The sequence below is a fragment of the Ovis aries genome, chromosome 25 (assembly GCF_016772045.2).
Source record: "Ovis aries strain OAR_USU_Benz2616 breed Rambouillet chromosome 25, ARS-UI_Ramb_v3.0, whole genome shotgun sequence".
Classification (NCBI taxonomy): Eukaryota; Metazoa; Chordata; class Mammalia; order Artiodactyla; family Bovidae; genus Ovis; species Ovis aries.
The window spans coordinates 12921463-12948402 of NC_056078.1; the positions used below are offsets into that span (position 1 = coordinate 12921463).

Here is a 26940-nt window from a genome sequence, read left to right on the forward strand (position 1 = left end):
AGGGGAGCAACATGTTGTTTTATTGATGCAAGTACGTCCAGTCACACCAATAGCTGACATCCTGCATTATGGTACAGCTTGATACTCAGAGTTCATCTCGAAATACCAAAACATCAGAGTTAGGGTATGTATCAAATTGGAAAAACAAAATAGCAAATGTAGACACTGTGGCAGGTCGGCACTAGAACTGATAACCCAGTGAAGTGCACACTGATGTGGAAGCTCCTTAACACGTGGACAAAAAATGTTCTAACATTGTATTCCAAATATAGACTCTCAAGTTTTAAACCTTTATCTCAAATACATAAAGCAGTATGTACTATCAGTATACAGTATGTACTTTCGAGAACATCTGGAAAGTGCAAAAACACTGTGACAATACAGTGTGAATATCCTCGCTCCACCCGGGGCTGAGGGCAGCATCAGCAGCAGATCACAAAGCCACCTCCCCCTGAGGCGGTGGCGGCACATCTCCAGGCTCTCCCAGGAGTTCTGGGAATTGGCAAAACAGATCCATCCTCACCCAGGCCTCCCAGCTGGAGGCTCTGACGCCAGCCATGTGGGGGAGAGAGGGTGAGTAGTTCGAGGTCTGCTTGGGTGGAATGAAAGCCCGCCAAGAGGGAGACAGGCAGCGTGGACTGCCCGCTTCTGGCCTTGGAGGGAGCAGAGCTGTCGTGGTCCCACGGCCAGAAGTCAGACAGAAAATGGAGCGCACGCCTCGAGTCCTGGTGTGGAAGCAACTCCGAATGTCGGGCAGGCGTATGTGCATGGGCTCCGGCAGATACGGGCCTGGCTACCTTTGGGTTTCAGTTCCACTAGGGGTGCCCCCCAGCCCAGAGGGAAGGAGGGTACTGATTTGTAAGTTGCTTCTTTTCGCTTTGTACTTGGACTTCAGGGTGGCTTTCAGTGTCCCCTTCCTCACTGCACTGTGTTTTCACTTCATTACGGCTAAGCGTGTCAGAGCGACAGCCTGGAAGACTGACAGTCCCATGAGTCCCCTCCTCACGCTATTTGAGATTTTCTCTTTGCCTAAAATGTAGTTGAGTGATTTGCCAGACATATTCCAACAGAAAATATGCTGCCAGGTATCCCCCTTCCCTCCCCACTGACCCCGATAAATCCCTGATAAAGGAAAATGAAAATGTAAACTTTGGAAAGCCCATGTTCAAGGTGCACTTCTAGAAATGAGCAAATGAGACCCCACCCCCACCCCCGGCCACCCGAGCCCTTCCTGCCGGACCCTCGCAGGCCTGGGCACTGAGGGCAGCACTTTCCCGGCGCCTCCAGCGGCCCAGCTGCGGGCGAGACCGGCCTCCAGTACCCTCTAAGGCACTAACCCCGACATCTGGCTGGAAAGGAGGCAGGGCTCACGTTGGTTTTGGTTGGGTTTTTTTAAATATTTTTTTGTAAGATGTTAATAATCAAAAGTAGAAAATAAAAATCTACATTTCATTAGAATAAGATGTTATCATGGACACCATCTCCCATGATACTCTTTCCCCACCCCTCCCCAAAGCAGGGCCCTGCCCTGTTATTTAAAGTAAACAAAAGAACTTTGTTAAGTGCCAAAGGTTGATGCATGAAATAATTATTTTTTTCTTCATAAAAGTTATGTACAAAATGGACCCCAACCAGTGAGGCCTCCTCATCTCAACCCATATCAATCAAGATTAAAACTCAGTACATAAGTGTGCTTCATCCAGCGTCTGCAGGCCGCATCCGTGCCTTCAGGCTCTGTTAAGGAGAGTGGTCCTAAAGGTGGGCAGGGGATGGGGAAATGGTCAGGCAGCCGCAGGCCCTTCCCCCGGGCAGGCCTGTGCAACTAGGGGAGGTCCGGCTGCCAGGAACCAGCCATGGAGGGAGGGTCAGGGAAACTCAAACCCCAGGTCCTCAGGGGTGCTCCCTCACCTCATGCTTTCCCTCCTGATAGACTCGGGCATGGGGCTTGGTCGTGGGGTCCCGAGACTGCTCCTGGAGTTCTCCTACCTGAGGGTCTTCCAGCTGTCCTTTTCCATGTGGTTTTCTGGACCTTCACTTTCAAAGGAGGCGATGAAGAGAGCTGAGAGACAAGAAGACCCTCAGAAGCCATGTCCACACACGGTCAGTCTGCCCCCAACACACATACCCTTCTCACACTCTCCCTTCCAGGGTGGAGTGAGGCCCAGGAAGGAACTCCCAGACCAAGAAGGCAGTGATGTCTGGCCCGGGATGGTCCTCAGGGGTCTGCTGTGTGGGGCCCCCAGCTGCCTGGGGACTCTTGAGACTTCTCTGGTTCCGCAGCGATGACCCAGCCCCATCCTGGCTCTCCGGAGCCCTATCTCTTCTTGTCCTTCATCTCCCATCTACTCGCATCCCACCCTCATGCACTCTCCCGAGAGCTGAGCTTCCCCTGTGTAGCATGGGAATAACCACCCCATGTCAGAGTGACTTTTACAGTGTGTACCTGGGCGGGGGGCACTCACCTTCTTCGCTGTAGATGGGAGCCGTCAGCAGGTAACTCTGAATCTTCTTATCCTTCTCGAAGGGACACTCCACCTGTGTCCATGTCATGAACTCATGGATCTGCCTGGAGATCTCCCAAAATTTCTGAAGGGTCAGAAGATTTGTCACTGTAAGCTTGAAAACCTTGGTTAGGGAAGGGGACGTAGGCTCTGCTTTCAGCCTGCTGCTCGCCCTCTTGGTCCCAGCGAGACAGGGCAGCAGCCCTACAGAGCCAGCTCAGACCCCAGAAGGGCCCACACACAGCACAGCACCACCAACCAGAACACACCCTGACCTCACTCTCCGGGGTCCTTGTGTCACCGAGCTGTGTAACCAGTTCACCCACCCAGAGCTAGGGCCACTGCACACCCGGAGGTCACTTAGCAGCCATGACCCTCCCTGGGTAGGGACAGGGCACAGGGCTGAGCTAACCTTGAAGTTAATGTGTCCGTTGGGCAGGTGGTTGGTGTGGATTTTGTGCAGGAAGTAGATGTCCTTGACGAAAAGGTTGAACACGGGGATGACGATCTTCTCCCGGCTGCTGTTGGCCGTCTGGGACCTCTGCGTGGCCCCCTGCAGGGCTGTCCGGTAGTTGCAGAAATTGCTGGACGGGTCCATGTGGTGCTGTGGGCAGACGGGAGGATGTGGTGGGCACTGCACCCCCATAGCCCTCAGACCTGCTCAGGACACCCTCTGCAGGAACCAGCTCTGGGCGGCCCGTCGTTTCCAGAGTGAGCACAGTGGGGGAGGCGCAGAGAGCACTGGGCTGTGCACCAAGCCAGGCCTTTGGTTTAGGGTCCGAGCATCAGAGGAAGAGCTGGAGAGAAGTCTCAGCAGCTCGCTCACACCTCTTCCTTCCCTCCTGAGTATGCGTCTTAACCTCCTTCAAAACCTCCCTCTGCCCTTTCGCAGAGGCCGACAGCCCCAAACCTGACCAGCTCCACAAACTCTTTATGAAACTGGATTCTGTGATCAGGTACATCTGGTCAAGGCTGCACACTCACTGGCCAGCCCCTGGGCCACTCAGACAAGCCAGGACCTCGGGAACAGGCCAGTCCGCTTGGTCAGCCTTGCCCAGCCTGAGGTTATCGGCCTGCCTTTGCCAAACCCCTACTAATCTCTCCCCAGAATTCTGCTTTAGGCAGTGCCGGTTCTGACTGAAGTCCCGAAGCCGAGGATGCGTGGGCCGCCCGCCTCCCGGGGGCAGCGCGGCCAGGCCTGCTGACACGCCCGACACCGGACGGCACTCTGGGCAGCACGTCCTCACAGGGGCTGAAGCACGATGGGAGCCCCCTCCTGAGGCTGACATCTACCTCTAAGACGTCGAACTTTGCCGTCTTGACCTTGGACCACGTTTTCTTCAGCCTCGCCACAGGACTGAGGTTCATGCCAGCTGCAGGGAGTGACAGGCAGGGTGAGGGCCAGGGGAGGTGGGCCCCGCAGCACTAGAGGGGGACCCCGGGGGCCGCACACTCACAGATGATGGCCATCATGGAGTTGAAGTTGCCGATGTTGAAGCACTCTCGGGCCACGTCAATGAAGAACTCCAGCATGCGGGTCCGGTGCTTCTTCTTCACTACCTGGAGGGCGGCCAGACCACTCAGCTTGGGCCCCACTGGGGGTCGTCCCCTCCAGCCCCAGCCCCTGAAGGGCAATGGGGAGCTGCCTGTGCCCACAGAGGCTGTGGGACCGGGTTGAGGGGACATGCCCAGGCTGCAGAGGCAGGAGATGAGGCCGTGGTGGTTTGCTGCTGGGCCAAGGGGCGGGAGGGCAGGCAGAGGGGACCATGCTAGGCACAACAGGGTGCTTCCACAGTGGGTCACTGTTGTAATTTAAGTCATCGCTTTGGGGCGGGGGCGGGGGTGTGGTACTTCCAAGGCCTTGGCAATAAAAGTTTCCTGACTCCACTTACAAAGTTTCATCCTCTGCGGGGAAGGGGAGGCAGAGCCGCAGGGGACACCGTGGGGTCAGGAGGAGACTGCGCCCCACTGGGGCTGCCGTGCAGCACTCACCCGGCACACCTCGGTGGCCACCAGCATGCTGAGGCAGTTGAACCAGTTGTCATAGGCCTCCAGGCTGTAGGTCTTGGTCATGTCCCCTCGGCACTGCAGGGACATGGCAGGTCAGAGGGAGCCCAAGGACCCTGCCCGTGGGTGCTGCTTCACCCCACCCCGAGAACCAAGGAGCTGGGAGAGGAGACTCTGAAAGCAGGGAGGGGAGGGGGGGGCGCTGCTGGACAGGCCCCCAGGGGATCCCTCCAAGCCCTGCACGGATCAGCTTGGAGGCCTCTGGGAACACAGCCCCCCGCCCAGCATACATCACCCTGCATGGCCGTCGTCCACCCCTGGAGCAGGTGCCAGGGGACCAGACCCACGCGCGTCAGTTGTGAGCCCCACCTCCAGAGCGCCCTCAGCCCTCACCCTGTGCTTGTCCCGGGAGTCCGTGTGGCTGACAATCTGCATCAGGTCCTCGGGGTGGATGCTGCTGACTCTCTCCTGGGGGCAACAGGGAGACAGCACAGGAAGGGTGACCATCTGCCCTCCTCAGGCCAGCCCCACCCTCAGGGCACAGAGTGTGTCCAGAGCAGCAGTCAGGACCTCCCTGCCTGGGTGGGCACCACAGCCATGGCCCTTCCTCAGAGCGCCCAGCGGACAGGGCCCCCAGAAGTACCCCAGGGGTCGGGAAGGCCCCCCTGGGAGCAGGGGGACAGGACTGTGTGCAGAAGCCTCAGGGTCACGGCTGCTACAGGCAGGGTGCCTGCCCAGCCCAGGGCACAGGCAGGACTAGGGGACCAGAGCCAGTGGGAGGAGCTCTGCCCCTGGAAGCCCCTGCCATGAACATGGGGCTGCCATGATCTGGGGAACCAGCTGCTCAAGTGGGCACACGCCTGCCAGAGGCAGTGGTCAAAGCTGCCATGCGGGCTTCCCCCAACACCCCAGTCTGACCAGCAGGGGAGACCCTGCCACACCCTGTGGGGGCTGGTGAGAGGATGAGCACCTGAATGCCCCCCAGCCCTGCACTAGAAGGGTGTCCACCACACTAACCAGCTCGATATGTGTCAGCTGCTGGGCCAGCACCAGGGGGTCGCAGCACACGCCCAGGATGTCCTTCTGAGCAGCGGGAGGCTTGGCCTTGAGGACGGGCCCTTTGTCCATGGCCGGTGAGCGGAGCTTCTCCCGCAGCTCCTGAAGCTGGCTCCGGGCAGCCAGGGACAGCAGCAGGCTCTGCGTCATCTGGGCGATGGCCTTCTTCACAGTGCCGTTCTCCTGAGGGGCGGGGGTGGAGAAGGTGCTGTCGTGGGCTGGAGGGACCTCCTGGAGGTACCCAGCTCATCTCCGGGGACCTACCTCTCACTAGGCACCCACCCACATGGCAGGAGGAGGGGGCCTGGGACCATTCCCACTCTAGCCACAGGGTGTTCATGTGCAGAGGATGCCGAGGGCAGGCCTGTGTGTTGCTGGCCAGCTGAGCTGCCCTCATGGGGGTGAGAAGCAAATAGGGCCGCCCGGCAGCCCTCTTCAGGAGAGTGACTGCCAAGGGGACCATGTAGAGAGCTCCCCAGACAAGGCCCCCCTGCCAGGATCTGAGGGACCTCACCTCATCACACTGGGTGACCCGATGGGTGATGGCCTTCAACTCAGCCATGGCCTTCTCGTCCTGGAAGTCAAAGGGGAAGGCCTCCGTCCACTCCTTAAGCAGCTGCACGATCTTGGCTGAGAAGGACTTCAGCTTGGCCTGGGTCAGGGCAGGTACAGTGAGGTCTGTGGCCCCCCCACCCATCCTCACAGGACCTGCGTCCCCTGCCCCGACACTGGGCTGAGGGCTACCGGGTAGGGACAGACCCCCGCTGCCTTCGTCCACCTGCGGTTCTGTCTTTCCCTGCTTCACTTTCCATTCCCCTGACGCCAGCTCTCTTGTTCACTTAAATTCATTTTCAAAAGACCACCATGACATAGAAAACTAGTCTCATTTGCTGTAATTAGAAGTTACCCATAAAAAACACGATGAAGGGCCTCCCTGATGGCTCAGTGGTAAAGAACTGGCCTACCAGTGGAGAAGACACAGGTTCGATCCCTGATGCAGGAAGATCCCACACGCCACAGAGCAGCTACGCCCATGCACCACTACTCCTGGGCCTGCTCTCCAGGGCCTGGGAGCCACAGCTGTTGAGCCCGCACACCCTAGAACCCACGCTCCACATGGGAGAAGCCGCCACAATGAGAAGCCCGCCTCTACAACTAGAGAGTAGCCCCCACTCGCCGTACCTAGGAAAAAACCCTCAGCAATGAAGATCCAGCACAGCCGAAACAAAAGTATTTTAAAAAAATGATGAAAAGCAAGCAAACTTATGAATGTTAAGCAGGAAACTGCCTTCTCTCCGTGAAAAGCAGGTTGGCAAGTGCCAGGAAGGACTGCAGACACCCCAGGCGTCCTCTCCCCAGGTCCACACGCATACACAGCTCAAGAAGAGGGTACAGGATGCTCGGTGCCCGGCCCCGCTCAGGTTCACCAAACCCTTCCTGGGCCCACCTTGGCTCCTGCCTGCCCCTGACTCGCCCCCTGTGCCTACCTGGACCATCCTGGCCCTGCCTGCCCTCGGGGCCTGGCCCCCTCATGACCCCACTGCCCACCCCCACACCTGCCTGCCCCCGGCCACCCATGCCTGCCTTATTTAGCCCACTGATTCCACCCTCGCCCCCTGCCCAGGCCCTGGTTAGGTCATGGCAGTCACGGCACCTCAGGAGGCCCTGCTGACAACCCCCAGGTGCCTGCTGCACCCACACTCAGCAGAACAGGAGGCCTGCGTTCCCTCCTCAGAGGCCCCGCCCTGCATGTCACCCCAGACAAGGCTGGCAGACTCGCCCCAGGCTCCTCTCAGGCCTCTGCTGACCCCTTGCTGACCCTCAACCTCAGATTCCATCTCCCACTCACTCTGTTCTGGCTGTTTTCCACCCATGCCTTCAGGAACCCTTCCTGGTCCCCACACTGCAGTCTCTGCCCGTCCCGCTCCCAGCCCAGCAACACCAAGACAGACCCCCGAGGGGACACTCGGAAGAGCCTTCGCTGCAAACCTCCGGTGGCAGGAGGCCCGGCCAGGTGGACGGACAGGTCATTGGGAACAGGCCTTGCCGGCTTTTTGCCAGTCTGCCTGCCAGCCCCTGCCCCAGGGCCTCAGGGATAAGCTGTGATTTCGTAACCATCCTGACCACCCAGAGCCTGACTCGGTCAGGAGACGTGACTGTGACAGACACCCCTATCTGCGCCACTGCAAACTCCAGCCTGCAGGTGCCACGCCTACTCTCCTTAGAGGGGGCGGTGACTCAGGAGGTGAGCCGGCCTTCTCCACAAGCTGAGCCGGACTCTTCCTCTGGGGTCCTGGCCTGGAGCAGGAGAGCCGTTCACTGTGGTCCTCCACCGGGAGGGGTGCGGGCACCCGCCAGCAGCAGTCCCTCCAGCACCCTGGGAGTGTACTCCACGTGCGCCCCTGCAGACCCCTAGGAAGCCCAGCTCCAGCGATGCCAGGAGGCCAGACAGGCAGACCTGCCCCCAACAGGAAGGGCCCCTGGCCGGCTCAGCCAGGCCCCATCCTGAGCCAGCTTCTTGCCCAAGCGTGAGTGAGATGGGCACAGTCAGGAGCTCGCTTTACCTTCTCGGACCCAGCCTCCAGCTGCTGCCTCTGCTCCACGCAGAGCTGCCCCACGCGGGCCAGCAGGTCATGAGGGGGAATGAAGACCCGGGAGCTCAGGAGAAACGTGAAGATGTACGTCCTCTGAAGACAGATGGAGAGAGTGACGAGGGAGTCAGGCCCAGTGTGGTCCCCAGGGGTGGCGCGGCTGACCCTGCCCCATGGCCCAGCCGCCCCCCAGACCCAGCACAGCTGCATAGCTCAGCTCACCTTGAATGCCCTTCCTCGTCCTCACTGCTCCCCAGTCCTGCCCACCAGGCACGGCACAGACAAAACCCCACTTGGCAGCGGCTCTCCACCACCTCCCCTGATGAGCTCAGCTCCCAGTGCTCTTACTCTGCTGGGAGCCTTCCCTACCCACTGCCCAACCCCACGCTGGGAGCTAAATCCGAATGTGCATGTTGGGGGGACCCTCCGGACCTGGGTGGGGCTGCTGCCCAGGCCGCAGTGCTCCCTGGGTCAGGCGCCAAGGGATGCTCCGTGGCCAGTGAGGCAGGGCCTGGGTGGTGGGGGGTCTGTGGGGGTCTTGTCTGTGGGGTAGGGCAGGCTCTCCTTGGCCCCAGGATCCCACATCAGAAACTGCTGCAAGCCGCGGTCACCAGTCAGCTGCGGGGCTCACCCCCACCTGCCACACCAGGACCCCCGGTCCCACGCCCATGCGTCCTTGTCACCGGGCTGTGGTGCAGGCTGAGGGGTGCTCGCGGTCTGAGAGGCGGCAGGACCCAGAGCTCTCAGAAGCTTTTGTCTGATGTGGACTCTGCCAGGCCCCTGCCTGCAGACAGGGCGGACTTGGGGGTGAGGAGGCTGCTTGGGGCTCTCCCGGGGACTCTAGTCAGACAGTAATCCACCCTCACCTGGTTGCTGCAGGCTGAGGGGCCCGGGAGCCTCCGCCCCAACTCTAGGCCCAAAGAAGCAGGTCTCCCTTGCTCCAGCCTAATGCCAGCCGGGCCGTGTGTGCTGGGTGTGCAGCTCCTGGAACCAGGCTCCACCCTCAGGCCCTCATGGTCCCCACACAGCCTTCAGAGGCCATGGGGAGAGGCGGTTTCCCTGGAGTAGCAGGGGATCCTCTACCAGCAACCCCCCCCTTCCCCCACCACCTCCACCCCCGACAACTCCAAACTGCCCACTTCCTGTCCCCAGGCTGTGCAGCACGCAGACACTAGGGTCCCAGCTGGTCAGCGTGAGACCCTCAAGGACCCCTTCGAAGCAGAAGGGTTTGAACGTGAAGAAAGCCGCCCGGCGGCCACATCTGGGAGCTCTTAGCCCAGGGCAGAGGAGCGCCCAGAGCAGGAGCTGGCGTCTCCGAGGGGTCTGCAGGGCAGGGGCGTGAGGAGAGGGCAGGGGCGTGAGGAGAAGTCAGGGAGCCCAGGTGCTCACCGGAGAGACCCCATTCTGCCACCACCTGCCCTTTGCTCTCCCCTGGGACTCAGGCTGGGACCCTGGGGCACAGTATTTTAGGGACAACACAGGAGGAGCTGGCTGAAGAGGCTCCTCTGGGACAGGCTGAGAGGGGAGCCTCCCCCTACGTGGACACAAGGCCACTATGGCACAGACCAGCATGCGGCTTGGAGGTCCCCACCCCTGGGGGCTGCAGCCCTGCTCTGGGCATCTTCAGGGCCTGGGGTCCCGTCTTCCCAGCTCTGCCGCCCAGAACCTCGGCTGCCATGCCTGCACCCCCAACAGCGGCCCCAGCCGGGCGAGAGGATGGATGGGGTGGATGGATGGATAGACAGAGGTGTGGATAGAAGCCCGGGAGGGAGGGAGGCGGCCTGGCAGGTGAGGGTGGGCCAGGAAGCCGGGAAGCCCAGCTGGAGGGCAGAGGGGGTGGCTGCTCCCCACCCTCCCTCGCAGCCCCATGTGTGACGCGGCCCCTAGGATGGAGGGGCGCTGGAGAGGGAGCCAGGAGCAAGCCCACTCCGCCATGAGTGGTCACTACCAGCAGCAGAAGGGAAGCCACACACGACAGGGGACACTCTCATGCTTCCAAGAACGTGCCAACGTCATCTGGAGTGACGGGGAGGCCTGGGGCTGCCCTGCCTGCATGGGCAGGTGCCCCGGGGTCTGTAGGCGGCCAGAGTGGAAGTCATTCTGAAGCATGGTGGCTCGGGTACAAAGTCAGCTTCCCAGCTCAGAGATAGGCCCCACGCTGGGTGGACCCTCCCCAGAACCCTGCAGCACTGGCCTGCCCCTGAGCCTCCTCTTCTCCCTCAGGGCCACCTTCTACTCGCCTGGGGGCAGCAGGGGCAGAGATGGGCGGGGCAGGAGAGCAGGGGAGGGGAGGGCAGGGCTCCATCCACTCTGACCCGGCCCCCCTCCCCAGCCCGGCCTCCCTCCCCGGCCGTCCCCGTTGGTCACCAGGCACTCACGTCAGGGTAATAGTCCACTGTGGGGACCAGGTGCTCCATCAGGGCCTCCAGGGACCCCGAGATGAGACGTCCATCTTGGAAGATGAGGTCCCCAGAGCCGCCGGCCCCACCGCCTCGCTCCCCCATGCCGGGCTGCCCCTGTCCACTACAGCTGGGCCCGAGGATGCTGGAGAAGACCACAGACGTCTGGGGCATAGTTTCCTGGGAGGAAGGAATGGGACGGTCAGACATCAAAGACTCCTCCGCCCAGCCCTCCTTCCCGGCCAGCCGCAGGGAGGGCCTGAGCCCCAGCAGGGCCGGGAGGGGGTCATCAGATGTCAGCGCAGGCAGAGGACAGGCTCCTCAGTGGCCCTGAAGCCACTGATCAAGATGTCTGATTAACATTTCCTCCGCATCTGCTCTGTGCATACCAGGCCTCATTCCAGCCACCTGGACACACAGCACTCTGCCTCCTGGGGTTCCGTCCCAGCAGGAAAGCCAAACCATGGGGAAGAAGTAAAAACAGCACCAGGGGAACACCAAGTGTGGCAGGGGGGCCACGGCAGCCGCAGGGAGGTGGCCCTGAGGCAGGCTGAGCATGAGCTGCGCGGCTTCCGGCATAAAAGAGGGATGTTCCAGGTACAAGGCACACCCGGTGCTGAGGTCCTGAGGCCAGGACGCGGGAGGGGATCAGCAGGAGAGTAGTCTGGGGAGTGACCAGCCTGACTGTATACACTGGTGGCCCAGGGTGCAGCCAGTGAGTGACCCAGGAGGCGTGGGTGCTCCGGGCACAGGAGTGACCTAACTCGGGGGGAGCATCACTGTGGCCACCGTGTGGAGACCAGTGAGGGAGAGATCTGAAAACCAACTGGTCTGCGCTTTGCCATCACAAGACCCTGGAAGAGATGGCTCAGGTCAGGTGACAGAGGAGTGCGGCAGGGTCGGCTCTGGACACTGGGATGGATGGTCTTTGACCTGAGCCACTGACCGGCATGGGGGAGGTCTCTGAGGGTGGGGTCGGGGGAAAGACCTAGAACTTGCTTTGGACTCGCTGGATCTGAAATGCCTGTTAGATGCAGGTGTTGGGCAGCAGTCTGGGGTTCAGTGTGACGGTTGAGGGTAACCCCTCTCACGGCAGCCAGGCTCTGCTGGAGGCTCTCCTGAGGCCTGGGACACTCTGTAGCCCTCTGTGCCTCAGTTTCCTCTCTGCCCAGGCAGCCGATTCCGCGATGTCAGCGGGTACACATCTGCCAGCCCGAGGCTCGGGAACCAGCACCCGTGGGTACACTTTCCTTCCTACTCCCTGGACGGGTGGAGGGGGGCCTACCCCACCCGCTGGGCTAGTCCCCCCAGGCAGGACAGGGAGACTGAAGTAGGGGTGGAAGAGCTGGCCCTTCCTGCCTCTGCGGGGAATGTAGCCAGGTCTCACCCTCTCAGGTCACCAGCAGACAGGGGCTACCACCCCACGCCCAGCTCCCCAGGCAGCCACACTGACCTCTCCAAGCCCTAGGAAGCAGAAAGAGCCCCCAGGGCCAACCTGCCAGGGATGCTGCCTTCAACCGGACCTGGTCTGCTCTCTCACTGGGGCCAGGGCCAGCCCTGGAGCCCTTCCAGCCTCAGCTTCCCCACCGTGCAGAGCCAACAGCAGCCACGATTACTTTACTGCCACAAAGGACCCTTCCAAGAGCTTTACCAGCAGAGCCTGCTCCCGCCCCACAGCACATAAGCCGAGCCTCACACCAGGGTGAAAGGGGCCCTGGGTCAAATGACACTGGCTTCCCTGCCAAACGCCTGGAGGTCCCCTTAGAACTCTCAGAACATCCTTTGAGATGAGGGCAAGTGCTCAAGGGAAGTCCCCGGGGCCAAGGCCAGGACTGCAATGTCTGTCCCCTAGGCTCCATGCCGCCCCTGCTCCACGGGTTCAGACTCACAGAACACTCCCCACAACCCATGTTACAATGAACATTCCCAGGCCCCACTGGGTCAGAAATTTGGGTTGGGTCTTCTTTACCGCTCAAGTCAAAGAATCACTGACTCGGACAAACTCTTCATCTTTCAGATAATGAATCAGAGGCTCCACAAGAAGGAACTCAACTGAGGGAACCCTAGGATTTCCAAGTTCAGCCTAGGTGCCACCACCTCTAGGAAGCTCCCCTGGGTTAACCCCTGGACTGCTGACCCACAAGGCAAGAAATGCCTGATCACCCACCTCAACGTCTTCCTGTCTGGCTGGAGCCCGGCCCGCAGCCACACTCAGGAATCATTTCGGGGAGGAAACAGTGGACGCCCTGGTGGCTGCTCTGCTGCTGTCACTAGCTCCGGAGGGGACCTGGACCCCAGAGCTTCAGTTGAGGGGCCATCGCTGTGGGGTGACTTTCCCACGATCACACAGTTCTGGGTTCAAAAGGTGACCTGAGCCTGGTGACTGTGGTCAGCTGGACATCCTGACCCCAAGCTTCTTAGCCATCAGAGATGGCGTTTCCGGAGCCCCTGGCCCCTCACCTGCGGAGGGAGTAGGCTGCTCTGATCAGGAGGTGCTACGTATGGGGCACGCTGATACCCCTGCTAACTTGCACAGTCCCCACCCGATCCCCCACAGGGCAAGGCCACCTGCAGGGACACCTGCCCCGGGGCTAGGAGGTCAGGAGCCAGTGGGAAGCCAGCCTGGGGACTCACCCCCCCTAGCTCTGCCACCCATAAGGGGATGGACGAGTCCAGCAGGAGGCCACGGGGCAAGTTCTACTCTGGGCACCAGCCCACCACTCCCTGGGAGCCTCAGCACTCACTGTCTCCCTTGACAGATGAGGGGCAGACACTCAGGGTGGAGTCACCTACCCAGGGGTGGGGCCCCCGTCCACGTGTCCTGGACTCATCACGCTGCTCCTACCCCAAGGCTCCCCTCCTGTGTGAGGGTCTCTGTTCCCCCAGAGACTGTGCCCCAGCACCTGCGTACGCACAGCCCAGGAGGTCATGGGAACGAGCAGCCGGGTGAGGCCCATCCCTCCAGCTTGGGGTGGTGACCCCTCTCACAGTGGTGACCCCACCACTGGACTCACCAGGTGCACAAGACCCCGTATCAGTCATTAAATGACATCAGCAGATGTGACCGTGACACGTGCATAAATGCACAGAGGACATCCAGCCACCCCTGGCCATGCTCATCACAGAGATTACTGCAAGGGAGCAGAGGAGGGAGGGGACTTGCTTTCCATTCTACACATTTGTCAGCTACCTGATAACGTTTCTAAATGGCACATCTATCTTGTCATCTTTTAAATACCTTTTCTTTTTTAGTGCAAAGAAGCTGAGTTTTGAAATCAGCACTTTTTATAAAGGCAAAACAGGCTTCCCAGGTGGGGCTAGTGGTAAAGAATCCGCCTGCCAATGTGGGAGACATTAAGACACTTGGGTTCCATCCCTGGGTAGGGAAGATCCCCTGGAGAAGGACATGGTGACCCACTCCAGTATTCTTGCCTGGAGAATCCCGTGGACAGAGGAGCCTGGCAGGCTACAGACTGTGGGGTTGCAAAGAGTCGGACACGACTGAAGCGACTAAGCACGCACATGTGCAAAAGAGGAGTACCAACTACGGTGTAACGCGAGAGCTCACATCACGGGTGAGAGGGGGCACAACAGAGCGTGCTCATGGATGAACTGCTCCAGAAAACCGATACTGAGCGACTTCTCTTCCAGTGGGCGTGTTCCAACCCTCCCTGCTGCACACAAAAGATCAGAAACACAGCTAAGAAACAGATCAGCAACAGATCAGGGGGCTTCTACAGCCACAGCTGGGGAGGAGACCCCACCTCCCACGCTAACCCTAACAGCAAGGGGAGGCCCTGCTCAACACCCAGGGCAGGGGCTGGTCTCCACATCAGTCACATGCCTCATCAAGCAGGTCACGGCCAGCATACACGAGGAAAGCGGCGGCAGACATCCAAACTAAAAAGAGCCCCTGCACCAAAAAATATTAAACCCACATAGGGATGATCCTTCCTAAACACATCCCACCAAGACAGTCTGAGGGTCTGGCACTGGGAAGACACCCCCCCCCCCGCCCCCCGCCCCCAGAGCATTCAGCCCTAAAGGCCAGCAGGGCTTGAGTGCAAGAGCTCCATGGGGCTGGGGGAAACAGACTCCACTCTCGGAGGCCACATACAAGGTCTTGTGTACACCAAGACCAAAGCAGTACCTCCACAAGAAGCTGGGCAAGACATAGTTAGGGATCTTGGACACTCTCCTGGGGAGGCAGAGGTCAGCTGACCTGACCTTGCCAACAGCCTGCAGGCTCCAGCACTGGAACGCCTCAGGCCAAACCACCAGCAAGACAGGAGCACAGCGCCACCTGCTGCCTGAGGTCATACTGAGCTCACAGCCACCTCAAAACATACCACTTGAAACAGTCCTGCCTATCAGAGGGACAAGACCCAGCTCCAAGAGGGAAGGCACCAGGCTCCCATCAGGAAACCGGCACAAGCCCCAGTACTAAGCTCGTCCACCAGGGGGCAGACACTAGAAGCAAGAGGAACTACCATCTTGCAGCCTGCAGAAGGGGGACCACAAACAGAAAGAAAGACAAAATGAGGTGACAAAGAAATATGGTGCAGATGAAGGAGCAGGACAGAAAACGCCACACGGACAACTAAATGAAGAGGAAACAGGCAAACTACCTGGAAGAGAATTCAGAGAAATGACAGTAAAAATGATGCAAAATCTCAACAACAAAAAAAGAATGCAAGCACAGACTGAGAAAATACAAGAAATGCTTGACAAAGAGAAGACTTAAACAAAAACAAAACCAGATACACAACACAATAACTGAAACGAAAAATACATAAAAAGAATCAATGGCAGAATAGCTGAAGCAGAAGAATGAGTAAGTTAGCTGGAAGTCAAGAGTGGTGAAATAACTTCCATGGGACATAATAAAAGAAAAAGGAAGGAAAAGAACTGAGGACAGTCTCAGAGACCTCTGGGACAACATTAAACACACCATTTGCATTAGATGGATCCCAGAAGAAGAAGACAAAGATAAAGGGCCTGAGAAAATATTTGAAGAGATTAGAAAGACTTCCCTAACATGGGAGAGGAAACAGTCACCCAAGTCCAGAACGTGTAGAGAGGCCCATACAGGATAAAACCAAGGAGGAACATGCTGAAACACACAGTAATCAAACTGACAAAAATTAAATACAAAGAAAAAGTATTGAAAGCAAAAAAGGAAAAGCAACAGATAACATACAAGGGAATCCCCATAAGGTTATCAGCTGGTTTTTCAGCAGAAACTCTGCAGGCCAAAAGGGAGTAACACAATATATTTAAAGTGATGAAAGGGGAAAACCTACAACCAAGAATACTCTACCCAGCAAGGCTCTCATTCAGATTCAACAGAAAAATCAAAAGCTTTACGACAAGCAAAATCTAAGAGAATTCAGTGCCATCAAACAGCTTTACAACAAATGATAAAGGAACTTCTCTCAGTGGGAAATGCAAACTAAAAAAGCTACAATAGATATATACACAAAAAAGAAAAAGCTACCAAAACACAACACTAAAAATAGTCACTGAATCACAAAAGAAAAGAACAAAAGAAGGGAAGAAAAAAAGACTTAAAAAAAAAACAAATCCAAAACAATAAATCATACATATCAATAATCACCTTAAATATCAATGGAATAATACAGATCAAGAATCATACATATCAATAATTACCTTAAATATAAATGGATTAAATGCTCCAACCAAAAGACACAGATTGGCTGATTGGATGCAAACACGAGACCACTATATATGCTGTCTACAAGAGACCCACTTCAGATCTAGGGACATATACAGACAGAAAATGAGGGAATGGAAAAGATATTCCATGCAAAGTGAAATCTAAAGAATACTGGAGTAGCAATACTCGTATCAGACAAAGTAGACTTTATTAAACCGCTAGACCATTCAGGTATGACTTAAATCAAATCCTTTATGATTATACAGTAGAAGTGAGAAATAGGTTTAAGGGCCTAGATCTGATAGATAGAGTGCCTGATGAATTATGGAATGAGGTTCGTGACATTGTATAGGAGACAGGGATCAAGACCATCCCCATGGAAAAGAAATGCAAAAAAGCAAAATGGCTGTCTGGGGAGGCCTTAGAAATAGCTGTGAAAAGAAGAGAAGCGAAAAGCAAAGGAGAAAAGGAAAGATATAAGCATCTGAATGCAGAGTTCCAAAGAATAGCAAAAAGAGATAAGAAAGCCTTCTTCAGCAATCAGTGCAAAGAAATAGAGGAAAGAACAGAATAGGAAAGACTAGCGATCTCTTCAAGAAAGTTAGAGATACCAAGGGAACATTTCATGCAAAGATGGGCTCGATAAAGGACAGAAATGGTATGGACCTAACAGAAGCAGAAGATATTAAGAAGAGGTGGCAAGAATACACAGAAGAACTGTACAAAAAAGATCTTCACGACCCAGATAATCACAATGGTGTGATCATTCATCTAGAGCCAGACATCCTGGAATGTGAAGTCAAGTGGGCCTTAGGAAGCATCCCTACGAACAAAGCTAGTGGAGGTGATGGAATTCCAGTTGAGCTATTTCAAATCTAAAAAATGACATTGTGAAAGTGCTGCACTCAATATGCCAGCAAATTTGGAAAACTCAGCAGTGGCCACAGGACTGGAAAAGATCAGTTTTCATTCCAATCCCAAAGAAAAGCAATGCCAAAGAATGCTCAAACTACCGCACAGTTGCACTCATCTCACATGCTAGTAAAGTAACGCTCAAAATTCTCCAAGCCAGGCTTCAGCAATACGTGACCCATGAACTTCCTGATGTTCAAGCTGGTTTTAGAAAAGGCAGAGGAACCAGAGATCAAATTGCCAACATCCGTTGGATCATGGAAAAATCAAGAGAGTTCCAGAAAAACATCTATTTCTGTTTTATTGACTATGCCAAAGCCTTTGACTGTGTGGATCACAATAAACTGTGGAAAATTCTGAAAGAGATGGGAATACCAGACCACCTAACCTGCCTCTTGAGAAATCTGTATGCAGGTCAGGAAGCAACAGTTAGAAGTGGACATGGAACAATGAACTGGTTCCAAATAGGAAAAGGAGTATGTCAAAGCTGTATATTGTCACCCTGATTATTTAACTTGTATGCAGAGTACATCATGAGAAACGCTGGGCTGGAAGAAACACAAGCTGGAATCAAGATTGCCGGGAGAAATATCAATAACCTCAGATATGCAGATTACACCACCCTTATGGCAGAAAGTGAAGAAGAACTAAAAGCCTCTTGATGAAAGTGAAAGTGGAGAGCGAAAAGTTGGCTTAAAGCTCAACATTCAGACAACGAAGATCATGGCATCTGGTCCCATCACTTCACGGGAAATAGATGGGGAAACAGTGGAAACAGCGTCAGAGTTTATTTTTTTGGGCTCCAAAATCACTGCAGATGGTGACTGCAGCCATGAAATTAAAAGAAGTTTACTCCTTGGAAGAAAAGTTATGACCAACCTAGATAGCACATTCAAAAGCAGAGACATTACTTTGCTGACTAAGGTCCATCTAGTCAAGGCTATGGTTTTTCTAGTGGTCATGTATAGACTGTGAAGAAGGCTGAGCACCGAAGAATTGATGCTTTTGAACTGCGGTGTTGGAGAAGACTCTTGAGAGTCCCTTGGACTGCAAGGAGATCCAACCAGTCCATTCTGAAGGAGATCAGCCCTGGGATTTCTTTGGAAGGAATGATGCTAAAGCTGAAACTCCAGTACTTTGGCCACCTCATGTGAAGAGTTGACTCATTGGAAAAGACTTTGATGCTGGGAGGGATTGAGGGTAGGAGGAGAAGGGGACGACAGAGGATGAGATGGCTGGATGGCATCACAGACTCAATGGACGTGAGTCTGCGTGAACTCCGGGAGTTGGTGATGGACAGGGAGGCCTGGTGTGCTGTGATTCATGGGGCCGCAAAGAGACAGACACGCCTGAGCGACTGCACTGAGCTGAAACAACTAGTAGAGGCTTCCCTGATGATCCACTGGTAAAGAGTCACCTGCCAATGCAGGAGATGCGGGTTTGATACCTGGGCCAGAAAGATCCCAAACGCCGCAGAGCAACTAAGTCTGGGTGCCACTACCACTCAGTCTGCTCTGGAGCCCAGGAAGCGCAACCACTGAGCCCATGAGACACATCTGTCAGCGCCTGCGTGCCCCAGAGGCTGTGCTCCACACAGACAGAAGCCGCTGCAATGAGAAGCCCTTGCACTGCATCTAGAGAGCAGCCCCCACTCGCCACAACCAGGGAGAAGCCTGCAGAGCAAAGAAGACAGCAATGCCAAAAACGAATAAATAGACAAGCGACAAAGAAGGATGCTACACAATGAAAAAGAGATCGATCAAAGAGAAAGATATACCAACTGTAAATATATAGCACCCAACACAGGAGCACTTCAATATACAATTTACATGGCAACAGCCACAAAAGAGGAGATCAACAGTAACACAACAATAACGGGGGCTTTAACATCCCACTTAAACCAATGGACAGATCATCAAGACATGAAATCAGTAAGGAAAGAAGTCTTACATGACACATTAGACAAGATGGACTTCCTTGAAATTTATAGGGCATTCCACCTGAAAGAAGCAGAATACACTTTCTCCTCAAGTGCACATGGGACATTCTTCAGGATAGATCACACCTTGGGCCACAAATCAAGCCTAGGTAAATTTAAGAAAACCGAAATAATATCACGCGTCTTTTCCGACCACAAAACTATGAGATTATAAATAAATTGCGGGAAAGAAATAGTAAAAACACACAAACACGTTGAGGCTAAACAACATGTTACAGAACAACCAATGGAAAAAATCAAAGAGGAAATCAGAAACACCAAGAAACATATGACAACAAAAACATGATGATCCAAATATTATGCATTTCTAAGAGGGACGTTTACAGTGATACGAACTTACCTCACAAAACAAGAAGAATCTCAAATAAACCACCTAACCTTACATCTAAAGCAACGAGAGAAAGAACAAACAAAACCCAAAGTTAGTAGAAGGAAAGACATCATGGAGAGCAGGGCAGAAATAAATGAAACAGAGATGAAGAAAGCAATCGAAAAGATCAATGAAGTTAAAAAAAAAACTGGTTCTGTGAAAACATAGACAAAACTAATAAACCTTTAGCCAGATTCATCAAGAAAGAAAGGGAAAGGGCTGAAATCAATAATGAGATATGAAAAAAGAGAAGTTACAGTGGACACCACAGAAATACAAAGAGATCATAAGAGACAACTACAAACAACTATATGCCAATAAAAAGAAAAATCTAGAGGAAATAGACAAATTCTCGGAAAGGCACAACCGTCGAACACCAAATCGGGAATAAACAGAAATCATGTGCAGACCAATCACAAGTACTAACACTGAAAGTGATTAAAAAACTTTCAAACAAAAGTCTAGGACAAGATGGCTTCATAGGCGAATTCTATCCAATATTTAGAGAAGAGTTAAAACCTATCTTTCTGAAACTCTTCCCCAAAATCACACAGGATAAAACATTCCCAAGCTCAGTCTATAAGGCCAACATCACCTTGATACCAAAAACAAAGATACCACAAAGAAAGAAAATTATAGGCCAATATCACTGATGAACATAGACACAAAAATCCTCAACGAAATACTAGCAAACCAAATCCAACAGCACATTAAAAGGACCATACACCATGATCAAGTGGGATTTATCCCAAGGATGCAAGGATTCTTCAATATACGCAAATCAGCCAATGTGATAACACAATTAACAAACTGAGGAATAAAAACGATATGATCATCTCAATAGATGAAGAAAAAGCTTTTGACAAAATTCAACACCCATTTATGACAAAAACTCCAGAAATTGGGCACAGAAGGAAACTTCCTCACCATAAAAAAGATATACGTCAAGCTGCAGCTAACATCATTCTTAACTGAAAACCTGAAAGCACTTCCTCTAAGATCAGGAACAAGACAAGGATGTCCACTCTCATCACTTTTATTCAATACAGTTTTTGAAGTTCTAGTCATGGCAATCAGGAAAAAATAATAATAAAAGGAAACAAATTGGAAAAGAAGTAAAACTGTCAATGTTTGCAGATGACATGATACTATACATAGAAAATCCTAAAGACATTAACCAGAAAACTACTACAGTTTATCAATGAGTTTGGTAAAGTTGCAGGATACTAAATTAATACACAGAAATATCTTGCATTCCTATATAGCAACAATGAAAGATCAGAAAGAGAAATTAAGAAAACAATCCAATTTACCACTGCATCCAAAAGAATAAAATGTCTAGGAATAAACCTACCTAAGGGGGCAAAAGACCTGTACTCAGAAAACTGTAAGATGCTGATGAAAGAAGTCAAAGATGATACAAACAGATGGAGAGATATCCATGTTCTTGGATTGGAAGAATCAATATTGTGAAAATGAGACTACTACCCAAAGCAATCCACAGATTTAATGCAATCCCTATCAAATTACCAACGGAATTTTTCACAGAATTAGAACAAAAACATTACAATTTGTAAGGAAACACAGTTCAGTTCAGTTGAAACACAAATGACCTCAAATAGCCAAAGCCATCTTGAAAAAGAAAAACAGAGCTGGAGGAATTAGGCTCCCTGACTTCAGACTATATTACAAAGCTACATTAATCAAAACAGTATGGTACTGGCACAGAAACAGAAATATAAGTCAATGGAACAGGATAGACAGTCCAGAGATAAACCCACATACCTATGGTCAACTAATTTATGACAAAGGAGGCAAGAGTATACAAAGAAGAAAAGACAGTCTCTTCAGTAAGTAGTTCTGGGAAAACTAGATAACTGTGTATAAAAGAATGAAATTAGAACCCTCTCTAACACGAAACACAAAAATAAACTCAAGATAGATTAAAGACCTAAATATAAGACTAGATACTATAAAACTCTTTGAGAAAAACACAGGCAGGACACTCTCTCACATAAATAGCAACAAAATCTTTTTGGATCCACCTCCTAGAGTAATGAAAATAAAAACAAAAATAAATAAATGGGACCTAATAAAACTTAAAAGCTTTTGCACAGCAAAGGAAACCATAAACAAAACGAAAAAACAATCCACAGAATGGGGGACAATATCTGTGTACAAAGCTACCAACAAGGGATCAATCTCCAAAATACACAAACAGCTCACGCAGCTCAATAACAAAAAATAACTCAATCGGAAAGTGGCCAGAAGATCTAAATAGACATTTCTCCAAAGAAGACATATAGATGGCCAAAAAGCACATGAAAAGATGCTCAACATCACTAATTATTAGAGAAATGAAAATCAAAACTACAGTGAGGTATCACCTCACACCAATCAGAATGGCCATCATCAAAAGTGCTGGAGGCGGGAACCGCTGGTGCGGGATATGGAAGAACAGAGAGCTGCCCTGGCGGCTAGCTTCCCTACAGTGACCCCTGCTGGTAGAACCTGATAGGAAACCAGCTGTCCAGAATGGTAATCGCCAAAGCCTGGTCGCCAAACTCAGTGGAAAGTTGGGTTTGGAGCTGGAAAACCAACAGACACAGGAGGAAAAAAAAAAGAAAAAAAAAGTGCTGGAGAGGATGTGGAGAAAAGGGAGCCCTCCTACACTGTTGATGGAAATGTAAATTGGTGCAACCATTATGTAGAACAGTAAGGAGGTTCCCTAAATAACCAGATGCAGCTCTACTATATGATCCAGCAATCCCTCTCCTGGGCATATATTCAGAGAAAACCGTAATTCAAAAAGACACATGTATCCCAATGTTCACTGCAGCACTATTTACAACAGCCAAGACATGAAAGCAACCTAAATGTCCATTGGCAGAGGGACAGATAAAGAAGACGTGGTGTGTGTACACACAATGGAATATAATTCAGCCAGAAAAAAAAAATGAACTAATGCCATTTGCAGCCACACAGAGACTGTCATACTGAGTGAAGTCAGAGACAGACAAATACTATGTATCACTTATATTAGTGTAATCTTTAAAAATGGTACAAATGGTAAGGAAAAAAATAACAGATGTAGAAAACAAATTTATGGCTACCGGGGGCGGGGGGTGGGGGAAGAAAAGGGAGGAATAAATTGGGAGGTTGGGACTGACATGTACATACTTGGAGTGGGTTGCCATGCCCTCCTCTAAGGGATCTTCCTGACACAGGGATCGAACCAGCCTCTCTTACATCCCCTGTATTGGCAAGAGGGTTCTTTATCACTAGTGCTTCCTGGGAAGCCCTATATACACACTACTGTATGTAAAATAGATAACTAATAAGGATGTACTATGTAGCACAGAGAACTCAATACTAAGTAATGATCTATATGGGAAACGAATCTTTAAAAAAGAGTGGATGTAGGTATATGCATAACTGATTCACTTTGCTGTACAGCAGAAACTAATACAACCTTGTAAGTCAACTATGCTGCTGCTAAGTCACTTCAGTCGTGTCCAACTCTGTGCGACCCCATAGACGGCAGCCCACCAGGCTCCGCCATCCCTGGGATTCTCCAGGCAAGAACACTGGGGTGGGTTGCCATTTCCTTCTCCAATGCATGAAAGTGAAAAGTGAAAGTGAAGTCGCTCAGTTGCGACCCCATGCAGCCCACCAGGCTCCTCTGTCCATGGGATTTTCTAGGCAAGAGTACTGGAGTGGGGTGCCATTGCCTTCTCTATACTCAAATAAAAAATTTTTTTAATGAAATAACAGTAGCTAAAACTGAGTACTTTGTATGTGCCACCAGTGACACTATTGCTGGAGCGGAATCATCTCATTCATCCTCACAATAACCCCAAGTGAGCAAACGTCACTCTCTGCATGCTGCCAGTGAGGACAAGGCACAGAGAGGCCACGTAACTGTCCAGGGTCACACAGCAGATAATCCGAGGAAGCAGATACAGTGGGGGCTTCAGAGCTGCCATTGACAAGTCTGATAAACCTTCAGTAGGTGATGATGATGAAGGCATGGAGATGCTGGAAGACACAGAGACGAGTTCAAGATGGGGGCGACTGCAGCAGAGCCAGGATGGCAGCAAAGATGGCAGGCCTGCGTCTGTGCCCGGATCAGCCTCTTGTGGCTTTATCAGGACCCTCAACCTCGCGGAGCCTTAATGACCTCATCTGTAAATGGGCACAGGGAACACTGTTTCAGAGGTATGCTGGGAGGACGGAGTGTGCTCACTGGGGTAAAGGACTGTGCACAAGAACGCGGTACCACCTCCCACCTGAGGAGCAAACTCTCACACAGGTACCTGCTCCATGCCCCACACAGGCCACTCTAGACACACAGGCCCCCGGGGAGTCAGACCCTGCAGGGATGCTCTAAAACAAACGCAAAGCTGGAGCCGCAGGGTCAGCACCACCAAGAACTTGGCGGCGGCGGCAGTGCACCTTCCCCTGAGTCAGAACTCACTGTTCTCTGAAGTTTCAGATCCTCTCCTTTAGAAAGCTTTGCTGCTCCTAGTGTGGGCTTTCCTGGTAACTCAGTGGTAAAGAATCCACCTGCCAATCAGGAGACTTTGGTTCGATCCCTGGGTCGGGAAGATCCCCTGGATAAGGAAATGGCAACCCACTCCAGTATTCTTGCCTGGAGAATTCCATGGACAGAGCAGTCTGGTAGGCTATAGTCCATGGGGTCGCAAGAGGCCAACACAACTTGGCAACTAAACAGTAGCAGCTGCTGCACCTGGTGTGGCCCAACCCACAGCACCACCACCTGGCTGATCATTGAAATGCAGGGCACTGTGTCCCAGCCCAGGCCTGCCAGGTCATGCCCCCATCTTCCCTGGATGTGCTTGTCCGTTTGAAAGTTTTAGCCTCCAGGTGATGAGAGCAGCTTCACCTAGGTCAGTGCCTCTGGTGGCTGCATAACAATCACCTGGAGAATTTAGAAAACCACTTTGCCCAGTTTCCACCGCAACAATTCTAACTGGCAGGGGGTACAGCCTGGGCACTAGTGTTTTTCAAGGCTTTCCAGGTGAAAAGGGCAAAGCAACAAGTACACAGAGCCTCTCTCCTGCCTCCGCTGCTCCTGCCTACAGCCACACCTGCTTCAAGGCTGCAGACTCAGACACTGGTGGAGCTCTCTGGAAGCCTCCAGAGGCCAGAATGAGGCAGGGGGAAGACGGAGCTAGGGTTGGGGGGACAATGATGGAGCTCCCAGGGATCTGCACCTCTGGCCCTAGTCAGCTCATACTGGTCTGGACAAGGCAGCAGGCCTTTTAAGGGGAGTGGGAGACGGACTTGCACTGCCTCCTCTGACTCCTTACAGCTCTTCCTCTGTTCTGGCAGGAAGGCCAGCACCTTCTAATTATAGATGCAATCGACTCACAGTCAGGCCGGTGAAACTGATTCACTGGTTCTTGGAAGCCAGGCCCTCAAGTTTCCCACCTCCCGCATAGGCGCAGGTGGGCACGAGGGCAGGCCCAGGAGCAGGGGGGAGCGGGCACTTCTGCCAGCTCGGGAGCGAACTGGCACTGAGTGCAGAGGCAGCTGCCGTGTGTCAGCACTTGTCTGTCTCACACATGGGTTTACCCGACTCTCCACCGGCACTATGGAGGAACAGGGTCCTCCCTTTAACTGGGCCCAGAGTCCCCGTGGCCAAGCCTCAGAGGGTGCCAGGTGCCCCTGCACGGGCAGAGCAGCACTGTGGGTGCCGAGGGTGGGCTGGGAGCGGGCAGAGAGGTCCGGTCGGGCAAAGGCTGAGCCTGAGGGGCCCTCTGCTACTGCCTGGATAGGCAGCCACCAGCAGTGTCCAGCAGGCTGGCTGTAGGTCAGGAGGGCCGGGTGGGCCAAGCAAGGGGGCACAAGGGCTTCCTGAGGCTGTACTGTTGCCCTGTCCCTTTCCACCCCTCCTGGGCTGCCCCACTGCCTGACCGCAGGCTGTCCTGGCCCCCCAGGCTCCATTTCCTGCTGCCGCCCAGAGCCAGACACCAGCTACCCCTTCACCACGGTCCAGCCCAGCCCGCGGCCTCCTAGAAACTACATTCCTTTAACACCCCCCGCCTGCACCCTCACCTGTGACCTTCGCGCACACACACCTGCTGAGTCCTCTCCTGCGGTTTCAGTACTGGGAGCCGGTGAGAGTCCAGGCTGGAGTCAGGAGACAGGGTCTCCACACCGTAGGGAAAATTCTGAGCCGCTCTAAACCTCAGTTTCCTCGGCTGTAAAATGGGCCTAGAGTTTCTTGCGCCCCCTCCCTCGCTGGGTAGGGATGAAGGCTAGCTGGGAAAACACGTCCCTGGGAGCGGTACCGGGGCCGTTGTGGGCCACTCGCATCTGTGCCTTGCCTCGGTGGCAGCCACGTGGCCCAGCACCGCCCGCCACCACCCCTGACCTGCAGCCTGACAGCCACCAGCAGGGCAGAGCAGCGGCAGAGGGATGAGCAGCACCGAGGGCAGAGCTGCTCTTGTCCCCTGGAGGCTTCAACTTTCAAAGGGACAAGCGCGTTCAGGGAAAGTGAGGGCAAGACCCGGCAGGCCTGGGCTGGGACTCAACGCCCTGCATTTCAGTGATCAGCCAGGTGGTGGCACTGCGGGCACCAGTGGGTGCCGAAGGTGGGCTGGGAGCGGGCAGGGAGACCCTGTGACTCCACCGCGGCCCGTGTGGGTGTGCGCATGCGCACAACCAGCCGTCCGGCCGCACGGAGCCAGGTGAAAACCCCGGGCAGACTCAGATCACAGGCTTCACAGAGCCTCCAAAGACTGCAGTAAGGCTGACCATCAGAACTCAGCGCCGTTATCTGGCTGCTCTCCTTCCTCCCTCCTGTGTCCCGGGCCCAGCTCCCCAGTAAAGCGCTCGCACCTTAGCCTTGCCTCCATCTCTAGGGAGGCTGAGTTCAGAGAAGGGCAGCTATTCTTCTGGTTTCCACACACCCCTGCCCCGACTCCCCACATCTGAATGAGACCCAGCGGCTCCTAAGTGCCCTGAGGGCCAGGGCTTAGGAGCCGACACCCCTCGAGCTGGGTCCAGGCCTCCCTCCAGGTGCTGGTTTGGGGCAAGATACTCCATCTGTGTGAGCCCTGGCCGTGTTTGTCAGACAAGATACTGGTCCCCAAACTTCCCGGTGTGGGTGTACAGGAGGGGAGAACCACAAGGAACCTGTCTTCAGCCTAGAACAAGAGCTCACACACCAGGGGTGTCATAGCTCAGAAAGTAAACGCCATCCCTGAGTACTGCTCAGCCAGGCCAAGGACTCTGAACACGGGATCCTTCCCACAGGGTATAAGCAGAGGCTCATCCCTGGGTCAGAAAGATACCCTGGAGTAGGAAATGGCAACCCATTCCAGAACTCTTGCCTAAAGAAATCCCAGGGACAGAGGACCATGGTGGGCTACAGTCCAGGGGGCAATCGGGTCGAAGGCC

General features: G+C 53.6%; 1 protein-coding gene across 17 annotated transcripts in view; it reads right to left on the reverse strand.

Moving 5' to 3' along the window:
• The window catches only part of RASGEF1A (RasGEF domain family member 1A), a 176690-nt gene continuing 149750 nt past the window's right edge, over positions 1–26940 (reverse strand). For 12 of the 17 annotated variants that reach the window (XM_060406415.1, XM_060406417.1, XM_060406418.1 and 9 more), the window contains 12 exons: positions 10534–10734; positions 8129–8251; positions 6079–6216; positions 5526–5747; positions 4902–4976; positions 4494–4586; positions 3959–4061; positions 3795–3874; positions 2914–3105; positions 2463–2586; positions 1987–2059; positions 1–1752 (listed from right to left, as the gene is read on the reverse strand). In XM_060406415.1, coding sequence (XP_060262398.1) covers positions 1728–1752; positions 1987–2059; positions 2463–2586; positions 2914–3105; positions 3795–3874; positions 3959–4061; positions 4494–4586; positions 4902–4976; positions 5526–5747; positions 6079–6216; positions 8129–8251; positions 10534–10728 — 1443 coding nt within the window. In that variant the 5' untranslated portion in view covers positions 10729–10734 and the 3' untranslated portion in view covers positions 1–1727. Of the gene's footprint in view, positions 1753–1986; positions 2060–2462; positions 2587–2913; positions 3106–3794; positions 3875–3958; positions 4062–4493; positions 4587–4901; positions 4977–5525; positions 5748–6078; positions 6217–8128; positions 8252–10533; positions 10735–23515; positions 23698–23989; positions 26191–26940 lie in introns of those variants that run through there. The other 5 variants (XM_042241063.2, XM_042241062.2, XM_042241061.2 and 2 more) reach the window with 3 other exon arrangements.